General features: G+C 43.3%; 1 protein-coding gene across 1 annotated transcript; it reads left to right on the forward strand.

Moving 5' to 3' along the window:
• Positions 1 to 2,810: 2,810 nt before the first annotated feature.
• On the forward strand, positions 2,811 to 9,252 carry LOC108792897 (tyrosyl-DNA phosphodiesterase 2-like; the record flags this gene model as incomplete). The annotated part of the gene is made up of 3 exons (XM_018563784.1): positions 2,811 to 2,929; positions 7,346 to 7,516; positions 8,971 to 9,252. Coding segments are annotated over 3 exons (572 nt in total), but the record flags the coding sequence as incomplete, so codon positions are not given.
• Between the last annotated feature and the right edge of the window lie 1,595 nt (positions 9,253 to 10,847).

Below are 10,847 nucleotides of genomic sequence, written 5' to 3' on the forward strand. Positions count from 1 at the left end.
GTAATTAAAAGTCCACCATAAATTGATGCAAAAAAAAAAAGTGACAAAGTGCCAAGATGTAAAAAACATCAGTGATAAGTCCTTCCTATAGCTGTAGTGTGCAAACTCCCGGTGCCTGAAAAACACTGCACTCGCCAGACTTCCATATTCTTCCAACTTAGCGTGTCCCAACCTCAGTGCGTGTCCAGTGGAGGTTTGGGACACGCTGAGTTGGAAGGATTTTAATTGTGTGATTATTCGACTGGCTTGTTCATGACGGATTGGAATATTTTTTGAAAAAGCGATTGTTTCTGGGAATCTTGTAAGTGTTTTTAAACGTTTTTTAAATGAAAACCTGTTTTGGCATATTACACTATGTGTTTATTATCCTCTCTGGGGAACGGATACGTTTTTTAAACGACCACACATGAACCGGAAGCTTTCTAGTGAAAGAGCACAGAGTGGAGGAGGAAGTTCCTATTGCGAGTGGAGGAGCAAACGTTCACTGTGATTGCGATCCGTGATTGTTATGCCTCTTTGAATATGGAAGTCCGGCGAGTGCAGTGTTTTTCACAGTCACCGTGAAAGTTTGAACACTACAGCTATAAGGTCTCATTCACACCTAGGCGTATTGCATATGCGCGTCTGTCGTGCGTTTTTTAAACCGCGATTCGCGGTAAAAAAAAGTCGCGTGACCGTCGCGCGTTTCCGAATGCTACTTGGCTGTATCCCAATGGAAACGCGCAACAAAACGGCCCAAAGTAGTACCTGTACCTTTTCAGGCGTGGGCCATTTTGTAGCACGTTAGGGACGGGCGGAAATACGCCAAGGTGGGAGCGAGACCATTGAAGACAATGGGATTTATATTTTTGAGCGTTTTGTAGAGCGTTCGTCGAGCGTAGAACGCGCTACAAAACGTTCAGGTGTGAACCAGGGCTAAGAAGGACTTATCACTGATGTTTTTTATACCTTGGCACTTTGTCACTTTTTTTTGTCCCTTTTTCTTTTTACATTAATTTATGGTGGACTTTTATTTACCAATTTGCACCTAATCTCTACTGTTGATATTACAATGAGAGATACGTTTTACTATTTATGAGTATTTATTAATGATATCAGTTATATGTGATCTATTTGATACTTAGCATTATATTATTCACGCACCGTGTTTCCCCCGAAAATAAGACAGTGTCTTATTTTATTTTTTTCACGGAAAAAGACACTAGGTCTTAGAAGCTGGTTACAGCATGCGCACTGTATCCAGCGACTGACTGGTTACACGAAAGGTCTTAAACCTTTACACTCAAAAATCTAATTCTACCAATGCACGCCTCTATGTATGATGATTAATAATAACATAGACATGTCAGGTGTAAATTGCTGTAATTTAAAAAAGAAATAAATTTACAGAGCATTCACTTCCTGCTTTGAAAGGGCAAAGTGATTTCAGTTTGCCAAAGAAATGCACACTGGGATTGCCTTGTCATCAGCAGATCATTGCTGGGAAATCTCTGTAATCTCAGGGAAAGGCATTTTCCGCCCCTGAGATGATGTTCATGGTCACATGTCCTAGTCACATGTGCCAGAAATCCAGGAAGTAAAAAGGAGAGCTAGTAATCTGCCCTTAGTAAACATGGCCACTGCCAGAAGACTGGGGAAGAAAAGAGAAATAAGGTATTCAAAGAATACAAAGCCTGCAATTATCTAGAAGTATTTGTTTTGCAGATTGGCATTACTAAACATTTCTAAAGGTGTGTTTATTTTAAAGATATGGGTAAAATTCCACTTTAAACAGGAAGGGGTGGAACAAATATAGATTGGGAGGTGATGCCTAAGTTTAGTTTTGCCTAGGGCAGTACAAAACCAGAATACAACACTGGCATGTCAACTATGGTTTCTGACCGTTCTCTTCCTATCAGCATGTTCCTTGTTAGCACATGTGCATGCTTCAATGTGATACTAAGGCCCCGTTCACATATAGCGAATTGTCGCGCGATTTCCGCCGCGATATCGCGCATTTTTGCCGCGCGATATCGCGAGAAGTCGCCGGCCAATGTTATTCAATGGAGCTGTCTTAACTCCATGTCGCGGTCGCAAGTCGCTTCTACCGGACCCTTTTTTCGGCGGATTTTGCGCGATTTTACTTTTTTTCTATGGAGCCCGACGGGGAAGGTCGCGCTACCGTCGCTGGATCGTCGCTGGAACGTCGCCCCGAAAGTCGCGCTATCCCGGCCGTATACACGCGCTGCAAAAGGTATCTCGCTATATGTGAACGGGGCCTTAGATCACTGCAGTTTTGTCTTTTGCAACAACAAAACCTTTGTGTAAGCCCATTGTGGCAAATTCAGGGGTTTGCTTGGCAGGTATGAAGCAGCATTCCACTGAAGATCCACAAAACATCATTTTACTAGATGTGACCGGATTTTTGCCTAAGTTTACACGAAAAAATGTCAGCTATTGGACTCTGTACTATTTGATTTGAGTTTTTCTGGTCTTACACGCTACTGGTGAGGACTCCCCACAGGAAGTTCAGTTATTTTGCTTTTGTAGGCCAATTCTACCCAGCAGCAGCAATTTGGTGTTGGGGTGAGATTTAAGCAAAGGTGGAAAATAAAGTGTAGGCCTTACAGACATCCCAGGGAAATATGGGAAGACTTTGGGTAATGGGTTTCCAAACTGAAGCATCATCATTTGTTCTGGGTGGACTGATTTTTTTTTTCTCCTCCTACCCCTTGGGGCAATTTCATAGTCCCTGCATGAGCTAGTGAAGTGAACTAGAAGTGTATTTTTTTAAGTAATCTTAATCCTAACTGAAATTATCCATTTTGTAGGAAATGAAGGTAGATACTTCACTGCCATAATGCTGAAAAAATCCAGAGCAAAACTAGTAAGCCAAGAAATTGTTCCTTTTCCAACAACTTCCATGATGAGGAATTTATTGGTGGTTAATGTAAGTTATAACCTTGGCAAAATCATCTAGTGAGATAAAAATGCATTTTTCATATATGCATATATACATTGCATACCAAGACTATATACAGGTATGCATGTGGCTTACTGTCCTAGGCCTGAAGTTTTCCCAGGTTCAAATAATCAAGACATCATATGGCTGCATAATCATTGTAACTGATACCCCATTGTTATTAATCTAGTGCAGCATTTTACTATGTCCATCTGTATGTGTGCATCTGTTTGCCTGTCTGTATGTTTACCTGAATAAGTGTATCTGTAGGTGTGGGTTTCTTTGTATATACACTATATTACCAAAAGTATTGGGACGCCTGCCTATACACGCACATGAACTTTAATGGCATCCCAGTCTTAGTCCGTAGAGTTCAATATTGAGTTGGCCCACCCTTTGCAGCTATAACAGTTCCAACTCTTCTGGGAAGGCTGTCCACACGGTTTAAGAGTGTGTCTATGAGAATGTTTGACCATTCTTCCAGAAGCGCATTTGTGAGGTCAGGTACTGATGTTGGACGAGAAGGCCTGGCTTGTAGTCTCTGCTCTAATTCATCCCAAAGGTGTTCTATCAGGTTGAGGTCAGGTCTCGTGCAGGTCGGTCAAGTTCCTCCACCCCAAACTTGCTCTCCCATGCCTTTATGGACCTTGTTTTGTGCACTGGTGCGCAGTCATGTTGGAACAGGAAGGGGCCATCCCCAAACTGTATCCACAAAGTTGGGAGCATGAAATTGATCAAAATGTCTTGGTATGCTGATGCCTTAAGAGTTCCCTTCACTGGAACTAAGGGGCCAAGCCCACCCCCCTGCAAAAACAACCCCACAGCATAATCCCCTCTCCACCAAGTTTTACACTTGGCACAATGCAGTCAGGCAAGTACCGTTCTCCTGGCAACCACCAAACCCAGACACGTCCATCGGATTGCCAGACAGAGAAATGTGATTCGTCACTCCAGAGAACACGTCTCCACTTCTCTAGAGTCCAGCGGCGGCGTCCTTTACACCACTGCATCCAACACTTTGCATTGCACTTGGTGATGTAAGGCTTGGATGCAGCTGCTCAGCCATGGAAACGAATTCCATGAAGCTCTCTACGCACTGTTGTTGTGCCAATCTGAAGGCCACACGAAGTTTGGAGGTCTGTAGCTATTGACTCTGCAGACAGTTGGTGACTTCTGCGCACTGTGCGCTTCAGCATGCGCTGACCCCATTCTGTCATTTTACTTGGCCTACCACTTTGTGGCTGAGTTGCTGTTGTTCCCAGTTGCTTCCACTTTGTTATAATGCCACTAACAGTTGACCGTGGAATATTTAGTAGCAAGGGAATTTCACGGAACACCTGAATCCAATGATTTAGAGGGGTGTCCCAATACTTTTGGTAATACCGGTATAGTGTATGTTTGCTTGAGTATGTATTCCTGTATAGACATGTGTATTTGTGCATATGTACATCTCTAGGGGGCATGTTTAAAAAAATATTGAATGTGAAATTTACCAAATTATCACTGCATATGAATCTTCCTGGTGATTTTTTTTTTCTTCTTATATTCCCTAAATTTATATGAGACAAACGCAATAAAATCCAATTTTTTGGGGGTAAAATATAAAAGATGAGGTTGCATTGAATAGATGGATACCTAATATATCAAGGCACACTATTTTGCACGCTCTTAAAACAACGAAAAACGACTGAATCCAATATTGTGAAGGGTGCTTCGGAAGGACAGAGGTAATGTGAGAATAGACTGTAGACCAAGAGAAAGGGACCTGAAAGCAAGAATGCTTTAGATCCTTCTACTGAAAAACTATTCTGGCTTATATTGCCTGCAGGTGATGAAAGCCTTCTAGCATTGCTACATGGAAGTCTAGATGCTTCCAGGCAATCACAGCTGAAGTGTTAAGCTGGCCATACACCTTACAATTATCTGCAGATTTTCTGTGGTCAGATGGAAAAGGTGCAACAGATTCCTCCATCTACACTTAACTGTGTGGATGGAGTAATCTCCACCTGGGCCAAGCTTCCGTAATCCTGCTAGTCGGCCCCGCTGGCTCTCAAAACACCTGAACATTGCCTGCATCCAATCAGATTGTTCAGGTATGTTGACAGCCAGCGGGGCCGACTAGCAAGATACTGAAGCTTGGCTCGGTGGGAGATTCCTTCATCCACACAGTGTAGCGTAGATGGAGGAATCTGTTGCACTTTTTCCATCTGACCACAGAAAATCTGCAGATAATTGTAAGGTGTATGTGCACCTTAAGACTTCAGACATCTGTTTCGCTTGCTCTACCGGGAAAGGATCCACCGGATCCAGTGGAGAGATCTCCTTTGAAAGATTTAGAGTATTCTGCCATGGTTTGCCAGAGTAGGGTGTAGGGCAGCGCCCGCCTGCAAGAACTGGGTTCTAAAGAGGGATTCTGACTTTTGGGCAGTAGAATCCTTGAATGTAAGTATGCTCTGAACTAGTCTAGTGTAAAGGTGGGTCACTAGCATATACACAGCGCGTATAGACCACTGTTTAATAAAATCCTTGCCAAACAGGAACAAATCCAGCAAGCACTCAGGAAATATCCAGGACCCATTGTGGTGTACCGAACCACATAGAGAAGCGGTTCCCAACCTGGGGCAGTACTGGCGGGGGCACAAAAAAATGCTAATGGCAGATAGGCTGTGGAGCAGTAGACAGGGACAACATAATTAGCAGTACTTCACTCCATCTGTAGTTCCGGCCTGCACGTCAGTCCCCCTGCAGATTGATATTCTGGGTGGGGGGCAGAGCCTGGAGATGAGCCAAGACAGTGTTGCTGCTGGAGTCTGAGTAACATTACACTGTGAATCAGTGTTGCGTATTGCACTGATTGTATATCTGTGGTGCTCCACAGCAATTGGCACTGTTGCGATACATGCTGCAACCATTAACGTTTCAGTACGGTACTCTCCACATGGCACTATTTATCCTGCCCCCTTACTCTGTCCCTGCCCAAACACCCCTCACACACTTAGGAGAGGGGGGTAACATTATTGTAAATGGGCTGTTAAAGGGGTGCCCAAATCAAAACAGTTTGGGGACCACTGCCATAGAGGAACACTTCAAAAAGTGGGTGCAATGGGAAGATTTCTTGCAGCTGTAAGAGCTCTGAAAGACTCAAAACTGGAGACAGCAGGCTGATCCTCCAAATGAAGGTGAGTAGTATGTACTGCATCAGTAAGAGCCAAAACTGTCATCAGGGAGAGACAGAGGCAACTCATCTCGCAAATTGTCACAAGATGGTAACAGCCTGATGGTCTAGCCGCAGGCAGTTCTGGTATAGATTCTGCAGATGAAGGTGCAAAAGCGTGCATAGAGCCATAGAGATAAGGGAGGGGATTCTCCCAATCTGGCTGGATACAGACATGTTGCAATTGAGTGGGGGTGAAGCAACTAAATTTGGGCTATGAGGCAAGGCCTCAGGTACCCACAAAACCTTGGTAACTGGTGGTGGCCAGATGACTTGAGATGACAAGTCACTGTAGGCATGCAGTAGGAACAGAGTGGAGATTGTATTTCACTGTGCCTCCTTGCAAAGCAGAAGTAGCAATGGGGAGATGCTTCCTTGACGCTGAATGGCGAGAGACAAAGTGCGTGACACTCCACCTTGAATGGCGTCTGGAAAACACCTTGCATGGGAGTCAGTGCCTGACGGTTGCTACTAGGCTAGCTCTGCAACATCCAGTCCAGTGCGGTCCAGACATGACATCCCTAATCTAGGATGAAAAAAGGCTGCTCCAGTTAGCTGCAATTTTAGAGACCAGCTCAAGCAGTGATTTAGAGCAGAATCTTGGTTGAAGAGAAAAAAGAATCGAAGAAAATAAATGTTGGCAAAAAATTAGGTTATGCTTTTATTAACTGAGACTTTTCATCCTCCCGACATTTTGATAGTAGGAGCGGTTATGCTTAATTGCTAGTGTACAATCCTCCTGTAGACGGCAGTATAACCCAAAGGTAAAGACTTCCTGTGAAATCTACTTTCACTTTGATCAATCATAACTGAACCACAGTTCTGCTTTAATAACGCAATACCCTCTTGTGCTTCTATTTGTGTATACATGCTGGAAAGATTTATGGACAAACGTTGCATTTCTACAATATTGCTGCCTTTGCAGATTTACTCCAAATTCCTTTTTTTTGGGCTGCTTATTCTTCTAAGAATGTGCTCTTTCAAATGATTGCATCTTTGATTGTTTCCCTGTTGGCTCAGCTATTGTTTAGCCAATGATAGGCTAGTATCCCAAACTCCAGCTTATCCCCGCCTCCCCTCATTTACTACATATCTGGCCAGCTCTTACCTTTATAGACTTCTCGGTATTTGCCCTAATGTGTTCCTATTATTCATCCTGGGTGTATAATGAAGCTACTGCTCCCTTCTAGGTAAAACTCTGTGGCAATGACATCTGCCTCATGACTTCCCACTTAGAAAGCACCAAAGAGCATGCAAAGGAACGGCTGAAGCAGCTGGGCGTTGTACTGCAGAAGATTTTGGAGGTTCCATCATCAACTACTGTGATATTTGCTGGTGATACTAACCTAAGAGACCAAGAGGTCGGTATAGTATATACTAATGTTGCCTATTTATGGGTTTGACATGTCTGTGTGACCCTATAAATTACAGGATGCCATGCACAGTTTAAGGCTGAATTCACACCAAATGTGTTGGGGCTTTGCTGGCATTTTTTCCAGTGCAGCCCCAACGCAAGACAAGGCAATTTGGGTTGTCACAGATGGGCTCAGTTCATACCACTGCATTGCAACGCGGCGCTGTGCCCATAGAACTTAATAAAATGTTACCTTTCAATAAAGTTCTACCAAAAAAGTAACTAGTATGATGTGCCAGGATCTGTGCATCAGCACTATGACTGCTGACGCAAACAAATGGCTGTGCTGGATTAAATGCAGCCTTAACAAATAAAAGTATGTAGACAGGGGGAAAATGACTGTAAGAAAAGAACACGGCAAAAAGAATTCCTCAAACATGGGTTGCTTTACTTCAAATAAACACAACAATAAGCAATAATATATGATTTGTTTTATTACTTGAATATTAGATAAACAAAAATTTCCCCTCCCTCAAAAGTAAAACCCATTTCTCTGGCTTGTCCAGAAGGTAGGTTACCTTTGCTTACTTCTGGAAATGCTAATTACTTAGCTGTCTCCGGCTTCAGTAAGTCACTGATACAAATCCAAGTGTACTCAAATGAAATGAATGTATTTGTGATTAATGAATTTGTGATTTGGATCTTTGTTCTGGATCAGTGAGCCTTTAAATTAGCATGTCAGCCAGGCAATTAGCATTTTCAGAATTGGTGGTCAACAGTGGCTGTCACCTTATTCTTGCAGCACAGAATTCCTTTAAGGAGGTTGCAAACTTAAGAGCTGAACTCCACATAATCTACTAAATAAACAGTAGAAATGTGTATATATAGGAGCCGTTGTAGCTGAAAATGTATGTGTATTTATGTCCAGTCAAGTTCTGAGGATTGAGTTGCCTCCCTGCCCCAGCTTATGATTGGATAGTGAAGGATCATAAACTGACTGAGGTCAACTCTCTGATCTTGTCTGCACATGACAATGCAGGACTAATGATTGGACCTAGGCATTGGCCCTCCCTTTCCCAGTCTAAGTGCTGGTGTAAGAAAGGAGTACAAGAGGCTGAAATAGTCATGTTCAAGTGCTCTTACAAATTAATTTTCATATCTGCGTGGAGTTCAGCTTCAAAGCCAGATTTTGATTGTCTGTGGGCAAATTTTCCCTCTTTCTGTCCCTCAATATTAAGCAGTCCTCCGAATGTAATGCTGTTCCCTGGTTTGGGTTTGAGGGATTGCCCCTCTCTTTTGACCTGAGACAGGAAGGGAGAAGAGATCTCAAAAGGGGACACATCAATGAAAACCTAGCTGGTTCTAACCATTCCCCGCTCTAAATTCCAAAGAAAATGACTGGAGATGCTTTCATATAGACACTTTACACTGACCAGAGACATAATCTTGTTTCATTGACAGGTTAAAAAGATAGGCGGCCTGCCCAGTCCCATCATGGATGTTTGGGAATTTCTGGGGAAGCCTGAACATTGCCGTTATACATGGGACACAAAAATGAACAACAACTTGAAGATTCCAAACAGCTGCAGGCTGCGTTTTGACCGAATACTGTACCGCTCTGCTCTAGATGGCGGCCAAGTCATTCCTCAGTCTTTGGATTTGCTTGGCACTGAAAAACTGGACTGTGGTCGATTTCCCAGTGACCACTGGGGGTTATTGTGTGATTTCAATGTGATCTTATGAGTTTTAAATAATTGTTAATATTAAACTGTCTTAACCCTTTCGCTGCCAAGCCCTCCAGAACATTTTTCAAATCAGCTGGCCAAGCCATTTTTGCAATTTTTTCCTATTGATTTGATTTTCAACTGCTGCGTTGCTAGCGTTTGTAAAAGACCCCCCAAACCATATATTTTCTGAAAGCGCAGGCCCGGTAGAATAAAAAGATGGTGATACTAAATTTGTAGGCCCTGCGATAATTGCGCAAATGTTTCTCAAATTAATAATAAACCAATAAAAATACACAATCCAATTGTTAAAACACACCAAAATCAGTATCCGTGCACAAAAAAAATTATTTTCTGATTAACTCTAAAAGATAAAACTGTATTGAGTTAATAAATAACAAATATTAACAAATTTGTAATTGCGCCTTTTTGCGAAAAGGTAAAAAAATGAAGGTATGCAAAACTGTAAATCGACTTATGTAAAAAATTGTTTTGGTGTTTGTGTTGTGATAAAATGATACAGGTGTATATTTAATTGCAACACAAGGTATCACAACGCATGGCAATTAGTCACAAAGCTTTGCCATGCGCTGCCACAGTTAATGTAATGTTTTTTTAAAAGAAAATAAATAAAAAAGATCATGTATTGTGATGCGTTCTAACAACGCACTGCAGCGCATGTGCATGGTATTCAGCATCTCCTGGTTATCTAGTAACCAGGTGACGCTGGACTGTCATTACACACTGAGAACCTGACGGAGCCGCCATATCACGGTGGCTCCACCAGGTTCTCAATGTGTAATGACAGTTCAGCATCTCCTGGTTACCTAGTAACCAGGGGACGCTGGACTGCCATTACACACCGAGAACCTGGCGGAACCGCCATTATATCCCAGCGGCTCCGCCAGGTTCTCAGTGTGCAATGACAGTTCAGCATCTCCTGGTTACCTAGTAACCAGGCGCCCTGGACTGTCATGAGAGCTTGTCGGAGCCGGCTTTGATATGACCGCCGGTTCCGACAAGCTCTCATTTTAATGACAACTGGTCCCGTGCAATAGAAAAAGTTTGGCGGAGCTAGCTGTCACTGCTAGCTCCGCCCAATCATTTTCTCATTTTTCTCTACTTTTTCTATTCTGCTCGGTACCACAGAGGTACCGAGCAGAATAGAATAGCTGAGCCGAAGGGCGCTCTCCGGCATTCGGCTATTCACTCACTGCTGTTTGGGCCCTATGAGAATAGGCCGAACAGCAACGAGTAGCCTGCCGGAGGTTCGGCTAAGCCGATCCAGATGTTGGATTAGCTGAGTCAAACTCCTTCTGCACTTCGGCCGACCCAAACCCAGCCGCAGCAAGCCGTTGTACGGCTGATTTCAGTCGGTGTACGGCTGAAATCAGCTGTACAAGCCTGAAGTGAATAGCCAAACGGCGTTCGGCTCACTTCACTTCGTGTTGGTTATTCACACGGCTGCCTTCGGCAGCTTTGTGAATAACCCCCTATGTGTCCCCAGTTATTTACAAACACCGGAGTGATCACGCGATCACTCCGGTGTTTGTGCTGCACAGAGGATCGGTAAATATCAATGATACTTATCGATCCTCCGTACGGCCACGCACA

Source organism: Nanorana parkeri, unplaced genomic scaffold (genome assembly GCF_000935625.1).
Source record: "Nanorana parkeri isolate BGI_ZX_2015 unplaced genomic scaffold, ASM93562v1 scaffold696, whole genome shotgun sequence".
Taxonomy (NCBI): Eukaryota; Metazoa; Chordata; class Amphibia; order Anura; family Dicroglossidae; genus Nanorana; species Nanorana parkeri.